The 24,660-nt window shown below is 56.4% G+C and overlaps 1 protein-coding gene across 1 annotated transcript in view; it reads right to left on the reverse strand.

The window, feature by feature from the left end:
* The window catches only part of Ncor2 (nuclear receptor corepressor 2), a 164,958-nt gene that overhangs the window by 41,999 nt on the left and 98,299 nt on the right, over positions 1 to 24,660 (reverse strand). Inside the window, 4 exon segments of the mRNA XM_052755477.1 lie at positions 9,737 to 9,799; positions 11,429 to 11,601; positions 12,739 to 12,890; positions 22,974 to 23,072. Of these exon segments, the coding sequence (XP_052611437.1) occupies positions 9,737 to 9,799; positions 11,429 to 11,601; positions 12,739 to 12,890; positions 22,974 to 23,072 (487 nt within the window).

A 24,660-nucleotide genomic window follows, 5' to 3' on the forward strand; every position in this document is an offset into this window, starting at 1 on the left:
CTCCATACGGAATGGCATACTCTGTTCAGCTCTGAGGCCACAAACCCTGGGCTAGCAGGCTGTGGACCCTCTGGTCACACCTCACCCACCTTCAGTGGGCCCCAGCTTCCCTGAAGGCAAAGCTGGCCACTTTCCCATGGCAGTGACAGAACCTGGCCCTGGGGATGGAGGTTAAGAGGCTGAACAACTAACTGTGCCAGAGCCAGAGCCTCAAAGCCACTTTGGGATAATGCTCAGATTTCCCATCACCGAGCTTCAAGACATTTTCTTCCATACAAGTCAAGTCAAAGCCGAACACGGGGCTGTAACTATAACTGCTGGAGGGGGGGGGGGTGCAGGAGGGTGGGGGAAGGCAAGCGCTAACCATCCTCACCCACCCCCCTCATTCAAACCCCAGTTGGTGGCTTACTACAAACAAAGGAACCAGCAAAATCCCCAACACACTAGCAAGTGCCCCCCTAGGTCTGCATAGCATTGAATGGAGTCTGTCTTGCCCCGCCCCCACACCCTGGCCAAGACTGGGACTGTGAGTTTCCCACCCACCTCAGCCAGCTCGGAAATGGGTCTGAAGCCTCAGCTTCCCACTGTAGCAGCCCCCCCCCGGGGGAGCCGTGGTATGGGGGAGGCACTGGACAGCCAGGCCACCTGCTGGCCTGCAGTGACCACAAGAGCCACGTGGCTCCATAGCTGCTTCTCAGGGATCCTCAAGGACAGGAGGCAGGGAGGGCCAGGGCGCAGGATCAAGTGTAACTCAGCCCCTGACCTTTCCCTCCACCCGCGCCAGCAGCAGCTGCCACTTCCAGAACCTGGCGGCTGGGGCTGCGTTTATTTATATTTCCCGAGCGCGGGCCAAGAGGGCCCAGCAAACACGTCAGGCCTCCGAGGGATCGCAGGCCCGGAACCCCAGGGCAGGTCTCCATTTGGAACTGTTGGGGGTGGGGTGGCTGCTGAGCTGGGGGTGGCCCGACCCTGGGGAGCAGACATTTCCAAATTCAGTTAAGTCAACAAGGAGTTGGGCGGCTGGGTCCCTTAACTAACTCAGCTTATAGAAGCGAGAACCCACGGGGGTGGGGGGTGGGGAGTGGCACTCAGCTGTTCCTGAGCACGTGGGGCCACCAAGGAGCACTGGGCAGAGCTGTTAGGGAGCCCTTCCCCGAGTGTGCCACACAGCCCTGGGAAGACACGAGCTTCCTCACACTGGGGTGCCGTGCACAGGAGCACTTCACATCCCATGATGTGGAGACAGCTCTGCTACCCTGGGGAGCCCCTTCGAGAATGCCCCAGCCGAGCCTGGAGCCCAGATGAGTGCAGCCTCCCTCCAGGGGATCTTGGCTGCACCTAGAAAGGCCAGAAGGGCCACCAGGGAAAGGTGAGCTGCGGCCACGGGTCCAAAATTCCAAGTCCCCCCACCACACTTCCAGCCGCAATTTCCTGTAACCCCATCAAAGTCACTGCCACCAGCCAGCCCACCCTCCAGCCTGATCCCCAGCCAGGGGGTCTCACTCACATCCTCTCATCTGCGTCTCCCCCTCGGCCAAGTTTTCCGGAAACATCCGGCTGGAAGGATGCTCCAGGGAGTGGAGCAGTGATCAGGAGGCTGTGGCCGAGAGGCTCCTCAGGGCTTCTTGCTGGTGTGCCCTGGCTCCAGCTCTGATCACATCCTCAGCAGCAAGGAGGGTGAGAGCTGGGGGCGGGAGCTGCTCGCCGCCAGCCCCACGGGGTCCAGGACTCCTCCAGCCGCTGCCACCAGCTGCCTCAGGGAGTAGAGTGGTGCCCTTCCCGCTCCTCGGGAGGGGGACGCGGGCAACGACAGCGGGAAGTTGTCAGTTCTGTGTGCTGGGTTTCTCTGTGCCAGGCGTCACCAGTGTGCACCCGGCGTCCGCAGTTCTTCCAGGCACCAGTGTTCCCGGGGAGGACACTTGGGGAGGGTGCTGACGGGGAGCCCCCAGACCCACCCAGCCACGTGAAATCCAAAGCCCTGAGCAGGACGGGACCCACCGGGCAGCTGGGTCCCTAAGCGGCCGGGCTATGGGACCCAGGGCTCCGCTCCGCTCTTCTCGCTGCCTGACCCAGCGAGCCGCGTCAGGACTGAATGTGACCTCCAGACGCAGCGGGCGGGGGCGGGCGGGGGCCGGGCACAGGCCCAGGTTCGGCTGGGCGGGCCAACTGGCACAGGCTCCCTCCCTCTCTCCCCATCCGTGGCAGCGTCAGCAGCGGTAAGAACAGACTGAGGGATCCAGAAAAACAGAGCTCCCACCCCCGGCAGGCAGGGAGCAAGCAGCCTCTTCCGCCCGCCCGCCAGCCAGCCCTCCCCGCCAGCCAGCCGGTTCCACCTGCGGTCGCACCCCCGCCTCCCTCACAGGCCCCCAGAGCCTGGACCAGCCTCCTAGAGGGCTGTGGGTGGCCAGAACTGGCTAGCTTTCGATGGGGATGGGGGTTGGGGAACTTGGGATCTACTTGGGAGTACTCTGATGCCACCAATCATTTGGGGTGGGGGAAGGATCTAGGGCTTCCAGAGGTCTAGCCTAGGGTCTGGAGACTCTGGCTGCCTCTTCTCTGAGAGCACCTGCTAGAAGGTCCCAACAGCTCCCTGAAGGCCAAGACAACCGAGCCGACTTCTACAGCAGCATCCAGTCAGGCTGACTTCCACAACCAGCTCTTCCCCCTAGCCCTTGCCCTTCTATCCTACTCTAGAAGCCCAGAGGACAGGGACAGACAGCTCGGAGCTTTCCTGTATCCCTGGCCCTGTGTGCTCAGCCACATCCCATGCCAGCTGGCGGAGAGATCCCCAGACGGCTGAGAACGCAGGTCTTTCCCATAGAATCCCACTGTGCTCCACAGGGGAACGCCAAAGGGGGCCTATGTGAGCACACCCCCTGTGGAAATGTCAGTGTGTTCCTGGAAGGGAACCCAAAGGCTCCTCAAGGCTGAGGAGCCCCAGAAAACAGACAGCTCTACTGCTCCCAACCATGAGAAGGCCCCAGGACATTTGCATATGTCCGAGATGCATTCTGGGCTCTGCCTCTGGCCCTCGGAGGGGTAGTTCATCTCCACAGCGTCAACTCCCTGAACCTAGCTCCTCTGCTGCACCCATCCATGACTGCTGCCCTTCCAAACCTATGGGTGCTCGGGCTGTAAGAAAAGGAAGCTCTAGACACCTGAGTGTCTGAGGCTGGGAGCCATGAAGGTCCCAGGAGTGTCCATCCTGGAAGAGGGGCTGAGGCTGGGAGCCATGAAGGTCCCAGGAGTGTCTATCCTGGAAGAGGGGCTGTAGGGTCAGTCTTGGGGACTCCTGAGTTGGCTGAGGCGTCCCCAATATTGGGAGCGCTGGCCCCACGTGCTCAGTGCAACTGCTGCTCCAGCCCGCCTTGTGGTCTCGGGTTCTCCCACCCCACTTCTAATTTCTAAGGAAGGAGTTACAGGCAGCTACTTAGGAAGTGAAATTGGCCAAGACAGGAAGTGAGGCAGGGGGCCTGAGTCAGGGCCTGAGGCTGGCAGAGGACTGAAGGAGCCCACTAGCCACAAGAGGGAGGAGGAAATGGTGGCCATGGTGACCCTTTCTCATGTGCTACCTGGAGCCCTTGAAGTACTCCAGTGGCCAGGGACTGTGACTGTTCCAGTCCAGATCCCCTCCACAGGGGTCTGTGTAAGCCTCCTGCAGAGCCTCCCCTCCATCTGTGTCCTGGGGACATTCTAGTACTCTGACGTGGGACAACACACGGGAGGATTGGCTCTCTCACAGTCTGGGTCTCCCAGCTCCTCCCAGAAAGAAGCTTGAGGGGACACCCCACCTCAACCTCCACCCTCACAGCCGCCTTCTTCGACTCACTTGCAAAAAAAAGAAAAAAATTTCCTGGCGCAAGAAGTGAGAGAAACACCCTCCCTGTCCTGGATCCTCCAGCCACATTCTCCTTCCTTAAGAAATGTTGAGCCTGCACCGGACTCAAGGGATATGTGATCACTGACACCACCAGCAGCAGCCCAGAGACCGCTAATGTGCCTTGTGGACATAGGGAGCCCCGTGGGGGGAAGCTGGGATGACCCCATCCTTGAACCTGCCCTGCCACCTTCTCGTCCTCCAGTCAGCCTAAGACCCACCTCACACTTTAGACCTCGGCGGGTGCTTCTACTCGCCAATCACCAGTACAACGGAGGTACTCCATACCATGCCACACACTTGTGAGACAGTCACAAGGGCCATCTGCCCACTCTACAGAGCCACAGATGCCCTGGTGGTCCCCAGAGCCTTGGCGGGCTACACACCTGGGGAGGGACATCTCACTAAGACACACTCCTCAGTCATGCCACTCTCTCTTGGGCAAAGCAGGAAACAAGTTGTATGTGGGAACATGGGGTCATAAAGGTCATTCTCTAGCTGTCCTTCCTCAGCAAGGAGTCGGTTGCTGGCTCAGAGTGAGGGAAGGCTGCAGCTGACAACATCTCCTGATTCAGGACACTAGAGTCCATGAGAGTCCAGAGCCAGCCCCATGTCTGGCCATACCTGTGTCCATACAGAAGCCCTGCCTTCTCCCTGAGAATCATCACAGCACAAAAGAGGCCAAGAACCTCCAGACATGCTCTTCCAGGGCCATCTCCATCCTGCCTATGGGGATCTCCACGCCCCCTCATCATCTGCTCACTTGGGCTGAGCCTAGCCCTGAACTCATGGCCTCTGAACTCAGCGCACCAGCCACTGGCTGGGCACACTACCCACTTGGCCAGGCTGCCTCACTGCTGTGCACAGGGCCCTCTAGGAGACACACAGTGCATTCTTGGAAAGGTCAGCCTGGCCTGGCAGTGGGGACAGTATGAACTCCGACAGAACAGTGGCTGAAAACCTCCCCACCAGGTCTAGGTACTCAACCATGAAAAAGATGAGACCAGACCACATCCACTGGCAGGCAGGACTCACATGGGAGGGTGTGTCTGCTGAGCAGAGCTGGCATGGGACACTCACCTCCACTGCCTGCCCTGGAAACAGCGTGTGGTACCCTTGATCTAAGCAGAATAGAGGCAACCCTACCCTCCAACCTACTGGCTCTACCTAGGGTCAGAACTCTAAGCCAGACTGATGTCTCCTTGGGGAACTTGAGGTCATTGGCCCAGCCCCACAGGCCCCTCCCACCCACTGTGGCCCTTGCCCTAAAGCAGACAGGGGACCAGGTCTCTGAGTATGCTCAATTCCTTAGGAGGCAGCTTCCTGCTCAGGCTCAGGCTCCACCCAGTGTGAGCCCAGGAGGGCAGCCCTGCTCTCTCAGCCTGACACACACACACACACACCACAGAGACCCTGGGCTATCAGGGTGCCAGATTCCAGCTCCATTCACCCTCTTCAAAGAATAGCCAAACTCCCAAACTCCACCTCTGTCACCAAAGCCACTGTGGCCTCTCCACTCCTCCTGTCACGTCCTCATTGTCTGCGCTTCTAATATGTCTCACTTGAGTGCACTGTTCCTGACACAGGACTCTCCGCTCCACTGCCTGCCCTTCCTTCCTTCATTACTTGGAAAAACATTAGCCACGGGGACCAATCGATTTAATCCCCTCCCCACTCAGTCCGGCTCTGCAACTGGGTTCCAATCCCAGCTCCCCGGCTTCTCAGCTCTGAGATCCTGGGTAGCATATTCAACATCTCTGGGCCTATTTCCTTAGCTGAATCAGAGCAGCTGCCTCAGAGCAGGATGGAGATGAAGTGTCTTCTTCCTCCATAGTAAGCTTGCCTTCCACTTGTGGCTAAACAACTGCTTGGCAGGCCATGCCCCTGCATAACATCCCCCAGGACACAGGCAAGGATCAGCCCCATGCTACAGGTACCCACTCGGGCCAGATTCCATGGGAGGCAGAGTTGGGACTCCAATCCAGCCTGTGTGTTGACTTGCAGTCTGCCATCTGAGTGCCCACTGTATACTCAAGGGCTGCACACATCTGGCTCCTTCTACCCTGATGAGACACCTGGCAGGCAGACCTGCCTCCCTCTTTTTAGATAAAGAGCAGATAAACCGAAGCAGAAATGTGGAGGCCACCAGACCAAGGAGCTGCAGAGGTAAGGGGCGGGGAAGGGGCCAATATCCCTAAGGCATCAGAAGGTCAACTATTGACTATTTATTGATCAGTAAAGCCATATGGATGTGGCTGGGCTGGACAATGTTCCCAACACAAGTTTTACGTCTACCCAGAAGTTACACACACGGAAAAGGGCCTGTGGAGGCGAGAGCGCGAACCCAGGGGCAGGATGGCCATTCTGATAGAGTGGGCCGACAAGAAGGAAATCTGTGTCTAGGTGTGGTGATGCACTTTCATCGCAGAGGTGGGGACCTCTGCAAGTTCAAGGCCTGCCCAAGCTACAAAGAGACCCTATCTTAAAAAAAAAAAAAAAAAAAAAAAGGAAAAGGGAGGGGAAAGGAAATCCGGACACACGGGGGGGGGGGGGGAGGTCATGAGAGGATGGAGGCCGGCCAGCCCTGGGTGGCCACCACCCAAAGTGGGTACAGAACCTTCCCTGGAGGCCTTGGAAGGAACAAGGCCCTGCCCCCACTTCAACTTTACACTTCTAGCCCCCTGAGTGAGGGAGAGAAACATTTCCCACTGTGGTGAAGTCAGTGTGACTGGTTATATGAAGAAAGTGAGTGGTCTGGGATCCCACGGACAGGAAGTCCAGCTAGGTTTCTCTCAGGGCTGGGCTCTTCCGCAGCTGTCCTTCACAGCTGGGCTACGGAGGATGCTCCCGCGGCTCTCGGGACACCTGGCTGCTTACCTGCCTGGGTTTCCTGAGGGCCTGGTTCACTGTAGGCTCCTACCCCACACTGGGCCAAGGATGGGTGAGTACCATCTGCCTGGGACACGGCGTGGCTGGGGTCATTTTCCTCTCAAGTTGTCAGCACTCTCTCAGCAGGGTGCTCTGGAACATTCTTAGCCTCTCACCCCCACAGGCGGTGGAAAAGGAGCTACCACGGGCTGCGCGCACCTGCCTCCCCGCCCCCGCCTCCGGAACAGCCATCAGCAGCCACTGCGAGCAGGCATAATTGTCCAGATTGCTGTAATTCAGAGCAGCAGCCCGCGCCGGCGCTCACGGCGCTATTTCAAATGTCACTGAGCAGGGCCGGTGCACATGGGCCCCAGGATCACTGGGGACGAGCTCCCGGCCCTCTCTGCAGGTCCTAACCTTGAGACAGTGGCATCAGGGCGCTCCATCCCAGCTTGTGAGTCATCCCACCCTCCTCCCACCTCCCGCTCTGCCCTTCCGAAAGAGAGAGCCAGCAGCCTCCTGGTGTCAGGCAACAGCTAGGAGGCTGGTGACAGCCTGAGAATACTTGAGGGGCTGCAAAAGCTTCAAGATCCGGGGGAAGGTGGGCACTTCCCCTGAGCAATCGCACCATCATTATGCCGAGACCCACATGTGGATAAAAGCAAAGGGGTCCCATGCCCGCAGCAGCGTGCAAAGCCCAAGGTGGGGACAACCCACCACTTTGTCCCCAGGTGAGCCCACAGGCAGTGTGTGCGTGTGTGTGTGTGTGTGTGTGTGTGTGTGTGTGTGTGCGCGCGTGCGCGCGCGCGTGTGCGTGTGGAGGGGGCCACACCCCATGTGGTTCATGTTGCTCTGAAGCCTTCACAGGTACGTGAGAAACCCCGAAAACAGCGCTCAGTGAGTGCAGCCCAGCATCAGGACTACGCGGCGGCGGCGGCGGCGGCGGCAGGAATCATTCCTGTAAGTGTCAGGGCGAGATGACTTCCAGCCACAGACCGGAAGTCCATTAGCGCTGCCTCGCCCTTGGGCTGATGGGCAGGAGGGACCGGATAATGGGTACGGGATTTCCATCTAGGGTGTGGGAAGTTGTAGCACACCATTGTGGGTATGTGTAGGTGTGTTTTGTTTTGTTGTCTGTTTGAGACGGGGTCTGGCTTTCCCACTTGCTACGTGACTGAGGCTGACACTGAACTCATGATCCTCCTGCCTCTGCCTCCCAAGTGCTGGGATGACAGGCATGTGCCACCACTGCCCAGGTTAATAGACTGCTTCTCAGTGGTCAAGTCTGTGATTCTGTGATACACACTTCGCGGAGATTAAACCAAGGGAATCAGACCATTACATAAAGTCTCTTTAGAATTCACACCACAAACCACAACGTAGATGCAAAAACACAAAGAACTGGCAACGTGGCCCCTCTGGGGTGACTGCACACTACACCCAGCCGCTAAAGACACTGCCACAGAGCCCTGAGAACAGACACCCCCACACACACAGTTCTTTCTGAGCGATGGCCCTGCCCCTAGGCCAGGCCCACCTTGGGTGAGGGAGAGTGCAGATCAGAAAAGACACATGTCCAAGTAGAGAATCAGGAACACTGAGAGCATCCCCCAAGTTGGTGGCTGCTCTCAGGTGGTGTGGGACACTCCTGCTGGGCCCATTAGACCCTCGGCAGACCCCATGAGAGTGAGGAGCCAGGTCTGAGGACCGGGGCCACAGGTGGCAGTAGTCGTGGCTGGGTTGGAGCTCCAAATAAAAGCCACTGGTTCTCACCACCCACCCACAGACTGAACACAGCAGCCTCAGCCATAGGGCATGGCAGGGGCAGGGTAGGGCCTGGGCAGAGGACGAGGGACAAAGCGGCCTGGGCTGGCTCCTGATCCTCAGTGTATCACCTCTGGATCTAAGGTAGACCTTCAGCCACAGCTCCTTGTCCATGATAGGGGGCAGGGACGGGGGGGGGGGGGGACGACACGGGACAGGAGCGACTTCTCGGAGAAGAATCAGGGTAAAAGAGGGCAGGAGCCAATGCAGTACCACCCTCAAGTGGGCACGTGTCTTTGTGTCTCTCAGAGAATGTACAGGCCAAGTAGGGACAGATGCTCACAGCTGCCAGCTCTGGGACTGTCAGTAAGACCCACCCATCTTAAGACCCTTAATGCCCGGCTTTCATTCCTTGCAGCCGTCCTGGATGGCACTACTATCTTAGGGATAGGTAAACTGAGGATCAGAGATAGGTCACCAAGCAGGAAAGTGAAGACCTCAGCCATGCTGAATGTGGCTTCAAGGTGGTTCTGATAATGTTACCAGGGCAGGGCTACCAGGGCCTCAGGGGCATCCTCTCAAAGGTCAGACTCTATTGTCAGGGCTCAGAGGTGTTGGAGACAGGGGTCCTGTTTAGCCAGCAGGGTGGTACTGCGAGGTGTCAATCTTGGAGGGCACGATGGCCTAGCCCAGCCTGTCACGGCGCATGCCACAAGTTCACGAGCTGCTCAACACCAATAGCTGGTGACCCCCTGAATTTGATGTAGACAACTCCCATGGCTGTGCCCAGGGCCACAGCCCCACACACTGTGGAACACACCAAGAAAACCCAGGCACAAATTCCAAATGTTTGCAGAGCCCAAACGTGCACCCAGCACGGCACCCTTGGGACCCCGTGTAAGAGCCACGCGCACACTCGTGTGACGACAGGAAGTCCTATAGTGCCACCGACACCGTGGCCCTGCCCTGATGGCCAGAGAACTGTGACTCCCAGGGCCCAGTGTGGCTGGCCACTCGTGAACTCAGCCTGCGGGCTCCTGAGCTATCCCTAATTTCAGACACACCCTGCCCACCACTCACAGAACAGATCACTCTCTGGCAGGTCCAACTAGGGCTCTGAAGATCTGATGCATCTGTTGCAGGCCAGATACATCGGCAGCCTTGAAAGACAGGCACTCTGTGCCTGGGACAAACTTGGGCACGCTGCACGCCATCACGGCACCTTACCTTTCTTCGCTGTCTCCATCTCCTCCTCAGTCCAGCGAGAACTCTCGTTCATCTCCATGGAAGCTGAAAGGGAGACAAGGCGATTGGTGGGAGCCCCCCAGAGTGCTTTCCCAGCAGTCTGTTCTGAGCCAGCAGAGGCCCAATTCCAGCTACCCCTTACCACAGTATCTAATGCTCATGCTAGAGGGCCGTACTGCAGGTAGACAGGGGCCCCCACTGTGCACAGCAGGGCATCTCACAATTCCTTGGGTGCTACCCTCTAGAATCTAGAGTCTAGATGGCCACAGTGCTATTCCAACCATGACCATCAAAATGGCTTCTCAGCATCTGCCCCAAGTCCCGTGAGTGACGTCGCCATGGCTGGGGACTCCAGTTGTGCTGGTGACTGTTACCGTCTCCCCAGCTTGTCAAAGGACAATGAGGCCCCTCACTCAGAAGGGACACAGCCAGGCACACGTCAGGGCAGAGGTGGCCTTGTCTGAACTACACACTACTCTTCAACCGCTCCCCAGGTGGCCTGCCTGGGGTCCAGCTACGAGCCCCTGCTGACGGGAGTGTTGGGAATTGGCAGGCACAATGTGCTCTCTACAAACCGAGGGACAGAGAGGACAGAAAGGACCTCAAGGCAGGAAGGGAGTGGACGGGGTTGCCTCATGACAATCTCACCATTCCTGCTGCCAAGCCCTGGCTACCTCCCGGACCTCACAGAATCCCCCGTCCTTCCAAGGGCACCCCCAAGGGAGGCTTCACAAGCCAAGGGTAGAAGATTCTGGAACACTGAGAGACGCCCAGGGTGTGTTTTCTACCCATCAGCATTGTCCCAGCATAGGCAAGGCCCTACAGGACTCTCGTACACATGAAGTGTGTGCACCACCAAGTGGCAGCTGACACATGCCCACAAGAGCCATACAGGACCTGGGGCCAGCGAGGCTGAGTTCGAATCCCGATTATATCAGTGACTTGAGGTAAGGAATACCGCCCCTGCACCCATATAATATATAAAGGCCCAAACCACCTCTCTTGGTCTGTGGCGTGAGAACCTAATGCAGATCTAGGGAGCCCCTAGTAGGGTCTGTGAGAAATAAAACAGGCCTCACATCACTATCTGGGAAGAGCCCCAGGCAGCCAAGATGACCTGCAGCAGAAGATGAGCATACACTACTGCCCCTGGTGGCTGCCCCTGGAACTGCAGCTCAGCTCTGTTTATTGGCCCTCGTATTATCAAGGAGGCAGGATGAAGCCCCTCCAGGACAGAAAGGGGAACCAAACCAAGACCCACGAAGGTACAGGTACCACCGGGAAACTATACTGCTGGCAAGTAAGTTCACCCAGCTTCTCACCACCCCAAGGAAATGGCCACATGGCTCAATCTTCTGATTTAAGACAACAAACAGGGCCTGGGTAGGGGAGGAGTTAAGGTTACAGCCTCTTCCGGGTCCTAAGCTCTGCCCGTGTCCAGGTTCTAGGCTCCTGGAATCTCTTACATTCTTCTTGGATGCAGTTTCTCTCTGTCCACGTGCAGATGCTGAGGCAGAGAGAAAATGGCCCGGGTCACAGTGAGCTCAGTAGGCAAACACTTGGTCCTGAACTCAACCACAGCGACCCAGGCCCTCAGCTACATGCAGTTCAGTCCAACTTCAAGGAATCCTAGCAGGAACCAATCTGGGGTCCCAGCCCCCAGCCCCTGCTCACCTATCTCTGAATTCTGCTGAGGGGTGGCGGCCTCCTCATGGTTGGCCTCGTTGGCCATGGAGCGGGTGATGCGGCCTTTGCGGCGGCCTTGGCTGTTGGCAGTTTTACGGCCTTTTGAGGTCACAGCCTCTTTCTCATCGTTATCCTCCCCGGAAGTATCATCTGTCTTCTCCCTGCAGTCATGGAAAAGGAGACCAGGATGGATCAGCCGGGGCTGGAAACCCCAGGGCAACTGAAAGAGACCTTCGGGTCTCTCCATCAGAGCTGGAGAGAGGTGGTGCTGGCCAAAAGAGGGTGCTATGGGCAGGCAGCCATCTTAGTATCAGCAGGGCAGTGGGAGCCCCTCCAGGTCTGGGAGGGAAGGGCAGTTGTTGGGTAGTCAACTGACTCCATTTGTCACCAGTGGGTACTCAAGTGATGCTCACTGACACCCACCAGGGAGGTTTTTTTTTTTTTTTTGGTTTTTCGAGACAGGGTTTCTCTGTGTAGCTTTGCACCTTTCCTGGAACTCACTCGGTAGCCCAGGCTGGCCTCGAACTCCCAGAGATCCGCCTGGCTCTGCCTCCCGAGTGCTGGGATTAAAGGCGTGCGCCACCACCGCCCGGCTCCACCAGGGAGTTTTGCTAGAGGCCTTCGAGACTCTCTACGGGCCCCTTTACTAGTCACAGGAGACGTAATTCTGGGCCTCTACAGAGCAATCTGTCAGGGTAACCCAGGACTGCATGCTTAGGGAACAGCAGCCCAGCCCAGCTGTGTGTGTGTGGGGGGGGGGCACATGACCTGGGGACCCGGCTTCTCAGAAGCAACTGGGACAGATTTATCGCCTCTGTCTTCCATTCATCTTCCTGAAAGATGCTGGCTGGAGCCGTGGAGACAGGGAAGGGGAGGCGCTGATGTGCACGGGCCCATCACAGGCACCTGCGGCCCCTCCGCCTTCTCCCACTTGCTTAGAGCTGCCAGGTGCTGATGGGGGGGTGACTATGATGGTGGGGGCTGCCAGATGCTTGCATCCACGCTGTCCTCCCGAGGCTCTTCAACCCCCTCTCCCTCGTGGACCTCAGGAGCCTTGGGGGGAGAGGCAAGGCTGAGCGCCAAAGTGGCTGTCTGGATTTATGAGTCCAGGAGCAGGGCTCAAATGAGCAATCAGTCTCCTAGGTCTCTGGGGGGCTGCGGAGAGGGCGGGGGATGGAGGGAGCAGGGGCTGAGGCTTCCGGGAGGAAAGGCCTGGGAGAACTGAGTGGGGCTCCAAACTGGCGCCAGGCTCGGCTCCCCAGGGCCCAGGTGTGAGCTGAGCAGCGGCAGGGCCTTACTTGCTGAGTTCCTCTTTCTCGTTATCCACATCCTGCTTCTCCTCCTCCTTGTCGCCCTCCTTCTCCTTCTCCTTCTCCTCCTTCTCCTCCTGGCTGCTCCGGGCCATCTGCTGTTGCTGCTGCTGCTGCTGCTGTTGTTGCTGCTGCTGCTGCTACAGTCCAGGGGGCAGAGGCAGGAGGGAAAACGGGAGACAGGTGAAGCTGGGGAGTGGGGGGACGGTGAACGCAGAGGCCGGGGCAGCTGGGAACCAGCCAGGCGGGGGAGAGGCAGGAGTCGGAGGGAAGTGTGAAAAGCACCATGTCCTGACACCGGGGTTCAATTCCTGCCTTGTCCACTCAGCCCAGTGGAGCAGCACCAGCAGAAGGCGCTGAGGGGGGGGGACAATAGGTGGGGTGCAGGCCAGAATACCAACACAAGGCGTGAGGGAGAGGGAGGGAAGGCAGCCCTCCATTGTTCCCTCCTGGTCGGAAAAAAACACAGCGCTCTACCGTGGCTCTAAGGCCTTGTCTTTCAGAGGACTAGGCTACACAGGGGACAGACAGGGACATCGTGGCACACTGGTGGGCACAGCAAGAGCCTGCCTTGTACAGCCACCATGGACTCTTGAGGTTACACTCTGTCCACTCTGGGTCCCCAGAGTCACCCTCCCCACCACCAAGAACCCCATGTTCTGGAAGGGGAGGGGCCAGGGCAGCCATCCTGCCCAGAAGCAGCCATGCACGATGTTAGCTCCTCAGCTGGGCACCAGATGTCTGCCTGTCCGCCAGTCTGGGCCCTACTTTCAGACCCCAACCCTTCATACAGCCCAGGGGAGAAGTCTCATACTGGCACACAGAGCCCCCTGAAGCTGGCACGGAATGGCTTTTCTGTCAGTTCAACAGTTTTCCCTTTGTGTGTGCTTTAGGTGAACCATGGAAACTGGAGGGTCTGAACTCAAGGAGACGGAAGGCAGTACAGGAGGAATTCCTGCTGCCCGGCCTGCACTTCACAGGTATCAGCACAGCTGGCCTGGGCTGTCTAATGCAGGGACATAGAATCCAAGCCACTCAGCTGCATCTGCCACCCCCACATGGAAGGGCTGCAGCCCAATGTCTTCAGGGACTGGGGGGGAGGGACCTGGAACCAAGCCTAGGACCCAGACCTTACTGCCTGTGGCAAGAACCGTAAGAGGTGTCCCTGCAGCCGGGGCTGAGCCCCTGTGGATAGGGGTGAGAGAAGAGGGCAGGCTGCCCTGGCCAGAGATCCTCTTTTCTGTATAAACGGTGCCTTGGCCTGAATGAAGCCATGTGCTTGGTCCCTGCTGGCTTCTGGAAGACTTGAAGTGGGTGCTGGGTCCCTATGATCAGCTGCTTGAAATTGGTAAATCACAGAGCCTCCAAGGCTGGCTGGTAGCACCAGCCAGCTGTGTCTAGGTATCTCGGGCTTGCAGTGGCCACATGGGCTGGTGTGAGCTGTGGTTCCTGATGCCCAAAGGCTGCCAGACCCTAACCTCACCAAGACCACCATGGTCTCTGGCTAGAGGAAGCATCAATATTGTAAAAGTCCCAGCTTAGTCAGAAGTGGTGGTATATACCTGTAACCCCAACACCTGGGAAGGAGAGGCAGGGGGATTGCAGCATATTAAAAAGGGTAACCAGGGCTACACAGTGAGATCGTGTCTCAATATAAAACCATCCAAACAAAAATAAAATACATTCCCAGGCTGCTCCAGTGGGTTACCAAGTTTATAGACACTCACACTGACCGGCAAGTTCTTTTACTTATTTCTTTGTTTATTAATTATGTACACAGTGTTCTGTCTGCATGTATGTCCGCAGACCAGAAGAGGGCACCAGATCTCATTGCAGATGGTTGTGAGCCACCATGTGATTGCTGGGAATTGAACCCAGGACCTCTGGAAAAGTATCCAGTGCTCCTAACCACTGAGCCATCTTTCCAACCCAGCAAGTTCTTATCTAATGGCTGGTGAAAAGGACTTCATGCTGGATAACCCCGGGGCTCTAAGGCACCAGGCTTGGCTCTGCCACTGTGTGAACAAATGAGAATGGCTATATGCCCATAAAGCTTTATTTACAAAAGCAAGTGGGGGGCCGAGTTTGGCTGGAAGCAGACTTTAGGCTAACCTTGAGGCTCCTACCCCTTGCAAGTCTTCTGCTGGGGTCCTCAGATCAGAGTGAGGGAAAACTTCAGGGAGTCTATATCGCACAGCAGAAGGAATGATCGGGGAGACTTCAACCCCAGGAAGATCCAGGAAAAGCAGAATTAGAATGTCACCGTCCCCTATGACTCCCAAGCTTGCAGTAGTAAGTGACAATTTATCAGTTATGGTCAGGGTAACCATGTATGTCCCCCACCCCCAGAACACAGAGCTATAGACACCCTGAAAGGCTCTAGGGCACTGCAGGTATCTCTTCATATCTGCTAGGACTTTTTTTTTTTTTAAACAACAGCTGTAAGGACAGATGCCAGCTGACAACCTGCCTAGGACAAGACTGTGTCCCCACGTCACATCTTTGAGCTTCTCGCTCTTCCCAACAACCCTGATGTTATTACACCTGTTCCAAGGATAAGAACAAGTTACAGAGGGGGAAAGCAACCCAAGGTCACACAGCATTTCCTAGCAGAGCCTACAGCCAGATGGGACATCCACCACAGCCTCGGGGCCTCCGGATTCCTCCATGTTAGTAGTACTGTGGCGCCCACTTCATTACTCTTGTCTACAACGGGACACCAAGGCCCCCAAAGTGTGGAACTCAATCCTCCAGAGCATGTTCTGAAGGGTTCTGAGGGAGATAGATCAAAGGTAAGACAAGACCCTCAAGGGCAACAAACACAGCCCTGCCTGAGCATGAGTCCCCAGCCTCTGCTCTGGGTCTTCTAAGGTCTGTGGCGGTCAAGACCCAGGGAAGCATAGTTACCTTGTCATTAACGGACATGCATGCCTTGTTAGTTTGAGACTCGGGCCAGGGAACTGCTGTTTAAGACAAAGTCTCACTATGTAGCCCTGGTTAGCCTGGAACTCAAGAGATCCACCTGCCTCTCCCTCCCAGTTGCTGGGACTAACACCAGGCCAGTGACAGACATGAGTGGCCGCGTCACGCAGGGCCTCCAAGGTCCAGCTGTGTGGCCACTGTGGGTCAGCCAGCCTAGGACTGTGAGGTCATACCCACTGCTGGAACAGGGAAGCAGGAGCAGGACGTGGTGTGTGTTCCAGAGGCCCTCTGAGGCCTGGCTCGGGCCTGGCAGGAGTTAAGAATTTACATGGTGACAAGTGGCACTTCGTGCACAGCACAGAGGCTCCCAGCACTAGCCATTCACGCTTTCCTGGGCTGTCTGCAGCGGAGACACTTCCCCAGAGCACCATGCATGAACACATGCCCGGGTGTCCATTCGTGATGGCCCAGGCTTGTCTTTTTTTTTTTTTTTTCCACAGAACTTGGGATGGAGCCCTGGGCCTTGGCCCAAGCTGGCCAAATGCTGTACCCCTGTGCTGCACCCCCAGCCCCAGGGCCTCATTATAAATCAAGTGGGGGCTGGGGGTTGGACGTGATGGGTGTGCTGGCTAGTTTTATGTCAACTTGACACAAGCTTGAGTCATTTAGGAGGAGGAAATCTCAATTGAGAAAATTAGACTGGCCTGCCTGTGTGCACGCCTGTGGTGCAGTTCTTGATTGATGACGATATGGGAGAGGCCAGACCACCGTGGGCTGGTGGCCCTGGGTTCTATAAAAAGCAGGCTGAACAATCCATGGGAAGCAAGGCAGTAAGCAGCACCCCTCCATGGCCTCTGCTCCAGTTCCTGCCTCCAGATTCCTGTCTTGAGTTCCTGCCCTGACTTCCCACAGAGATGGGCTGTGCTGTGGAACTGTAAGCTGAAATAAACCTGTTTCTCCCCAAGTTGCTTTTGGTCACAGTATTTATCACAGCACCAGAAACTCTGACTGAGACAGCGGAGGACAAAGAAAGGTGCTTGCTGTATAAGCCTAAGGACCCGAGTTCAAATCCCAGCATTGACATCAAAGGCTGCACAGAGCTGTGTGCGCCTGTAATCCCAGTGTTTTGGGGGGGGGGGGGGCGACACACGACACAAGATTGCTGGGGTTTGCTGACCACCACCCCAGTTCCAGGTTATGTGCGAGACCCTGTCTCAAGGATCTAGAGCAGAATGATAGTGTCAATCTATGCACACACACAACTCCCCACCTCTCTCTCAGGATCCTGCCCTACCACCAGAATAAAATCTGTGGTCCTCACCACACCCGGGACACACCCATTCTCGAACTACCGCCACAGAGTAGCTGGATCCCATCCCCCTCCTGCCTTCAGAAGAGGCCACTGGGAGTCTCTTCCTGGGGCCTTTCCACCCACTGTGCCCTTTGCCTGCCAGTCCCTTCTAAGTCTGGCCTCAGGTGCCTTCTAGAGAAGCCCTTGGGGTCGGATCCCTGAAAGCTACTCTTGCTCATGTGGCTCCTCAGGACTTCAGCAGTCCTCCACACCACCTCAGAGTGGCTGTCCAGAGACTTCATGTGTCCTGCTCACAGTGACGTCATCAAAACAGACCCAAACATGTGCAGCGGGACCTTCCCTGATGGGCAACTCCCAGGGCTATTGATCTGGGAAGCAACAACCAGCTCTTAGGAGCGCCAGGGTGATGTCTGTCTCGGGGTGATGGATCATGTCCACGCAGTACCCACACTACCAGTCTGCAATGTGGTCAGCTGGGGCAGTGGGAGAAGCTGAATCTTCTGTGCTGCGTGTGTCCTGGCCCAGGCAAATGTCTCCAACCTTTCTCATTTCCCACAGAAGTGACCCAGCTTGCTCTATCCACAGGGTTCAGCCTCTCCAGCCTCCTGGGCTCCCCAAATGGCAGCCCTGAGCAGATTCCTCACTCGGCATGGAGCTGGCCATGAAACTAGGGATGCCTGTTCAGCTGGGCCTGAGTTGGCACGGGTCTGCCTTGCCCGGAACACCCTCAATAAAGCAGCTACGCAGCCCACCACAGACTGGCCCCAAGGAGCGTCATCTCCTCGACGGGAGGCCTCCTACTAAGGTCTGAGGCCCAAGCACAATCCCCTCACTGGTGACCAACATCCAAATGGACTAGCCAGGGCACTGTGGCTTCATGTGACACACAGGCCTCGGCCACCAGCTTCTGGCAACCTCACAGGCAAGCAAGGGCGGCTAGCTGGTCCTCAAGGAAGAGTGCCAACCATACATTGGCCGGCCCACCCGGTGCTGGAGCAGCCTGCTGGGCATACTGCTCCTGGGCTGGTCATATTGCACCTGGGCCCTGCTTGGGGACAAGGCCGTCTGCCCCTTGGCAAGCACCCAGAAACAAGTGTGAGGGTCAGAGAGGAGGGTGAGAGGAAAGGTGGACAAAGAGGTGAGATGGGGACAAGAGGAGGTGACAGGGGTCACAGAAACACGGGCAGACAGGAAGGCAGACAGACAGATGACAGCGGACAGGAGACAGGGCCAGCCTGAAGGAGGACAAGAGCCCAGAGCGGAAGCCATGCACAGCAGCAGAGAGTGACCAGCGTGTGTGGCCAGGACTGGAAAGAGCACAGTGTGACAGAGGGGCAGCCGACACAACACCGTGGGCCAGGATGTGAGGGCGAAGAGCCTCTGCCACCAACGTCCCCCTCAGCCAAGAGCGGCTGGCCTGGAGTCCGGGACAGACTTTTCCTGTCTCATGCCCTGCCTCTGCAGGAAAATGCTCCAGGAGACCTAGTCTACCCTCGGGGACAGGCCTGCTCAGTCACAGGTCCCCCACCACCACAGCAAGGCCACAGCATGTCTTCTGGGCATGGTCGGGCACCTGCGGGCTCTGGATTAGGATGTAGCGATCACTGTTGTGACTCCACAGCATGTGATTCTCCTCAGGGCAGATCCGGGCTAGGGACCTGAGGTGGCCATCACACTGCTGTCCAGCCAATGGGGCAGCTTGGGGAAAGGTGCCGGTCAATGGCCCTGCTCCTGCTCCCCAGAGTCTATATGCCTGTGCCTGCTTCACCCTAGGTAGAGGCCAGAGAAGTTTCTGGAATGGAAGCTACCCTGTTAGCTACGCAACAGGGTGAGCCTGCCACTCCCACGGCCAGCTACGCTCATCACCCAGGGGCAGCTAAGGTCAAGGAAAGCCTCACTCTTTCTTGGCCCAGAATAAAGGCAACCATTGGCCGGTGGGGCTGAGAGCTGACAGGACATTGGTGGCCACCACTGATACCCAGTGACTTTCCTGAGGACTTTATACCCTCTGTGTTTTATATGTGACCACTGAACAAGTACCGACACAGGGCAGGAGGAAGTCAGACAGGCAAGGACTGGCTACCAGGTCCAGGCCAGCATGGATGCCCCGGGACAGGTGCAGGACACTACCACGGCAGACACCTCCAAGAGACCTGGCCAGACAGCCTTGCAGGGAAGGACTGGCTACCCTGTCCTTAGCTATCTCGGTCTGTGTAGGGACACTCAAGAAAGGGCCCTGAGGGTGCCTGTGGCTTACCTTACCGCTACCACCTTGCTCCCCGCTTGGGGGCTAGTCCCCAGGGCTGAGGTTCTCAGAGTCACTAACAGCAGGTTCTGAAGAACCAGAGACTTGGCTGGGACATGCTGGCCACCAGAGAAGCAGGTAAACCTGGGAGTCGACATCTCCACAGACATCCGTCCCCAGTGTGTTCAGAGGGGCATGGGTGCTAAACCCCCAGGTGTCCCCAGGGTCGTCACTTCTCTGCTTCTGGTCCTCTCTTGGTTTAATCCCACCAAGGCAGAGATGGAAAGAGAGCGGGGTGGGGTGGGGGTGGGGGTGAGCCGATGACGACGAGAACAGACAGACAGTGGACACGGGACATGTGCGTGGGCTAGGCAAGGAGGCAGCCAGCTCAGGAAATGCAACTTTTCCAAAGTGGCATGCAGGATGTGGAGCTTGGGAAGGGCCACTGGCACCTTAAAGACCTGAGAAGTGCCACCTGGTGTCTTGTCTACCTTGATGCTCTTCCCTGGGGATTCTGACAGTGGGGATGGCTTGCTGGAATTCCCAAAGTCTTCCTGAACACATGGACTCCCCCTGTAATGGTAGTTCTCCAATCCTAGCGAGCAGTGAGCACTCGATGCATGCTCTCATAAGCACAAGCATCCTGTCCAAAGAGCCACCTCTTGGGGAGACTCTGAGAGGCACCTGGTGTGCTGAGCAGCAGAATAGCCACGTGTGGTGTTCCTAAGCCAGAGTGTGGCTTGGAGCCACAGGAACCACACCAGGACCACGGACACCACAGCATCTATAAATAGCGGCCACCCCAGCCAGGGGATGTGCAGAGGATGAGGAACAGTGTGAGGGGTGCCCAAGATGGCCAAGAAATGGGCAGAAGAGAGATGGCCTAGCAGCTCCTGGAGGCACCAGTGGGAACGGGGACCAAAGAGCAGATGGAGACAGAAGCCGTACCACAGGACACAGCCACGCTGGGCAGGGCCACCCTCAGCCTGTTTCAGGGCGTGTGGCCACAGCGCAGAGCCCAGAAAAATCGGTCCCTAGAGTCCACAGCCCAGCAGCAGAGCCTCACATGAAACACACCGGCAGTGCAGCTGACCAGAGATCACAGGCTAGCCCCACTATGGAAGGATCCCAGCAGGACAAACGTCTTCCCTCAGCTCCCAGCCATGGGAGTGCGTCTGTCCCTGGTCTGTCTCCTGTGGATGTCCCGTTAGCTACGTTCTCAGCTCTCTGAGTAGAAAGGGAGTCACTTTCTCCCTTAAGCTGCTGACCCACTGTCACTGTGGCTACTACAGCTATCACTACCACCATTATCACCACCACCACCATCACCACCACCACCATCAAAATCAGCATCATCACTGTGGTGGCTTAAATGAAATGCTTCCCGTAACTCTCAAGCATTTGAACACTTGAGTCCCAAATTGGCAGCACTGTTTAGGAAGGTTTAGGAGGTGTGGCCTTATTAGAGGAAGTGCGTCACCAGGGGCAAGCTCTGAGGTTTAAAAGCTACCTGTGACCCCCCCCCCCCCAGTTTGTTCTCTCTGCTTGGAGCTTATGCTTCAAGGTGTGAGCCCTCAGCTTCCTGCTGCTGTCGCCATGCCTACCACTTGCTGCCACGCCTCTCTGCCATGATGGACTCTTATCCTTCTAGAACGGTAAGCCCAAGTAAACTCGTTCTTCTGTGAGTTGCCTTGGCAACGGTATCTTATCACAGCAACCGAAAAGTAACTAAGACAATCACTATCACTGCCATCACCAGCATCACACCCCCATCATCATCACCAATATCAACCGCTATCCCCGAAGACCATGATCACCAGCATTATCATCAAAACCATCCTCTCCATCAGCAACATCGTTATCACCACTGCAGCCATCACCATCACCAGCAGCACTACCACCATGGCAGGCAGCAGCGCCCCCTCTACTTCTCTCTATAGGGCTGGGAACAGAGATTTAAACAAGGCCCCTTGTCTCCGTAGACCCAAAGCCTCCCGACCTCACCACACTTTCTGCTTGGTGTCTAACTGACCTTTTGTCCACCACTCTAGAACACTCCTGAGTGCCCCAGCAAAACCTCTAGCATACCCACTGCTCTGTGCCACAAAGCTGTGGAGTCACACATCTGTCAGAAGCATGGGCAGGCCAGCTCACTGTGGGCACATAAAATGAGCTGGAAAACCACAGCCACAGACCAAGTCCAGCCATCCTTAAAGTCTGGAATGGATAGAAACTCAGTCCTGGGTGTTTCACTGAGCATGCACACACGAGGGTGTGTTTGTTTCTGTGTGCACATGTATATGGAGGCCAGGTCTTGTTCCTCAAGAGCCGTCCACCTTGTACCACCTTGTATTTTGAGACTGGGTCTCTCTCTAGGACCTACAGCTTGTTGATTAGGTAGGCTGGCCGGCCAGGGCCAGCAAGTCTTGGGATCTTCCTGTCTCTACCTCTCTTCACTGGAATTACAAGAATGTGCTACCACACCCAGCTTGTGGTGTGAATTCTAGGGACTGAACCTGGGCGCTCATGCTTACACAGCAGACATTTACCAACTTGCCGGGGCATTGTATTTACTGGGGTGTTTCAATTGTCTCAGCAGATCAGCCTCCCGATCAAACTGAACCAGAAAGCACCTGTTTCGTGGACAGCAGGCCTTGCTCTTGATGGTTCAGACCAATGCGCAAGGGGGCCTAACCTTTGCCAATCTGGGAGAAGATGGCAGCACAGTCTCTCTCCACCTCCCAAACACCACACTCCCAGAATCCCTGGCCATTATGTACCAGGGTCCCATGCATTTATCTAATTATCTTCCAGAGGTCAGCCAGCTTTTCCTAAATGTGGATAGTGATGCTGTACACTGCAGGCTGTGCAGTAATGGCTTTGTGTCAATAAAGCTTTATTTACACAGAGGCAGACAGCAGAACGCAAGCTGCCAGCGGCTGGCACTCTAGGCTCATTCTAGACACCGAGGGATGAAACCGACATGGTGACCACTGGCTATTTCTCCTCCTAAATATCCATCAGTGAAGAAGCAGAGTTGGGGAAGTTTGGTGGTTCACCCCAGATTGTCCGAGGCAGTCTTTACTTTGAAAATGTGCATCCCACCTTAAAAATGTTTTATGGATATGGGTGTTTTATCTGCATGTATATCTCTGTACCATATATGTGCCTGATACCCATGGAGACCAGAAGAGGACATCAGATCCCTTAGGAGTGGAGTTACAGATAGATGGTTGTGAGCCAACATGTGAGTACTGAAAATCACACTTGGGTCCTTTGTAAAAGCAGCCAGTGCTCTTTTTTTTCCCCCCTTCCATTTTTCAAGACAAGATTTCTCTGTATAGCCCTGGCTGTCCTGGAACTCACTCTGTAGACCAGGCTGGCCTCGAACTCACAGAGATCCGCCTGCCTCTGCCTCCCGAGTGCTGGGATTAATGGCGTGCACCACCAAGCACAAATGCAGCTGGTGTTCTTAACTGCTGAGCCATCTCTCCAACCCTGAAATGTGGCCTTTTAGCCATAAGGACTATGGATCAGGCAGCCCTGGGCCAGGGAAGTCCCAGCTAAGACAGAACAGCTGTTTGCTCCCATACTGCACCGCCCACAGCCTCTTCAAGTCGGACGCCACAGAGGGAACCCTAATGATGTAAGGTGCCAATCATGAGGGATACTGACCACCCAGCAAGAGACCCTCGAGGGCAGGGGCCTGGGCCCCAAAGCCAAGCAACCCACACCTTCTCTCACCTGACTCTTGCCTCGGCGCCGGTAGCTCCGCCTCACCAAACTCTTGTAGTTTTCATTCTTCTTGGTCAGGTAGTAATAGAGGACACACTCAGCCACTGTCTGTGGGACAGAGAGAAGACACTGAGGAGTGTGCTGGAGCCAGAGGCCTGAGTTCAAATCCTAGTTCCTCTGATGACAAGCTGGGGGACCCAGGGCAAATCTCAACCAGCTTGTGTAACATGCAGAAACTGAGCGTGCCAATCAAGTCGGTGACTCCGAATGAGCACACAGGACAAAGCCTGGCATGGAGAGACGGTCGAGTCACAGGCTATCAACATAGGTCCTGTCCTCGCAACTATAGGTAAGTAAGAGTGACGACATCCCAACAGCCCAGCTACCATGAAGAACAAGGCCTCAGGTACATACAGCTCCGCAAACCCGGCCTTTGTCACACATGGCCCTATGTGCCTTCCCTGACACCCGGGGTCCTGAACAACCTCTCCCAGAACTTAGGCCCCGGGGACAAGAAGCTTCGATGGATGCGTATAGTAGCCACTGTGCCCGAGGTGTTCATTCCTATCATGTTTGACCTAGTGTCAAGCCAGAGACCATGAGGACTGTGGAGTGGGACAGACCCCAGCTGCCTACACATCAGGCCACCCCTGGAATGTGCCATGAACAGACACTGTGCCTCCAGGGTCTTCCAAGCCAACCCTTCTCACACCCCTGACCCACCAGACAAACTGTGCCTGTCGGCCCAGGTAGGTGTTAACCTTCCTCTTGGCCTGGCAGTGTATGGTAAGATGAGGAGTCCGACCTGGATGTCAACCTCATTCACGGTCACACTGCCTGACCCTACTGGCCTTTAGCAGGCACCTGTGTCCTCGAGGCTCTGACCAGCCTCATCTAGGCTCTCACACTCCCATCCTCTTCCCTCCCCCACAGTCTTGCTCAACCTCCAATTTCTGAGCCACCCTGGCTCAGTGGAGCCCTAGCCTTAACCTAGGACGGTTGAGTTGCCCACACCCAGCAGGACACATCACCAGTCAGGTAGGCTATTTATAGGGCTGGTTCCCAACACTGGTTCTTCAGGTACTGGATCCCAAAGGATCTCAGAACCTATCAGCCCCCACGACAGATGTAAGGAATGATCACTGTCTTTGAAAATGGCTGTCTGGATCTTGTGCCCCACTCCCACCGGCTGCCAGCGTACCTGGGACTCAGGGCAGGGGCCAGCCAGGCTGGTGGGCATCCCACCGCTGAGGGACCAGACACAAAGTGCAGCCCTCAAGGGGGGGGGGCATGGTAATCTGAGGTGCTGGGGTCTATAGAAACAACTCTAGCACACAGCCAGTGCCACCAAGGGCCCACACCAAGGGCTGCTCATGTGCTGTCGGCCATTCTAGTGTGTTGAGTAAAGGCCGGATAACTGCCCTCTGGTGACATGTGACGCCTTGCCAACAGGAGGCAGAGCTAGAACAGAGTGCTCCAGGATCAGGTTTGGGGGACAGACGGGGTTCAAACACCAATTCTGCAGGAAGGTTTATTCAGAAGGATAGAGACGTGTTAGCCGCACACCGGAAGTAGTTATCTGAGTGTCAGGAAGCCCACAAAATCCATCACATGGATTCAAGAGATCATTCCACACAGTCCTGGATGCAGGCCATACCTGGCCACAAGGCCTCAGTTGGAACGTGGCAAAACTCTC

Source organism: Peromyscus californicus, unplaced genomic scaffold, assembly GCF_007827085.1.
Source record: "Peromyscus californicus insignis strain IS unplaced genomic scaffold, ASM782708v3 Scaffold_2__1_contigs__length_46816999, whole genome shotgun sequence".
Classification (NCBI taxonomy): Eukaryota; Metazoa; Chordata; class Mammalia; order Rodentia; family Cricetidae; genus Peromyscus; species Peromyscus californicus.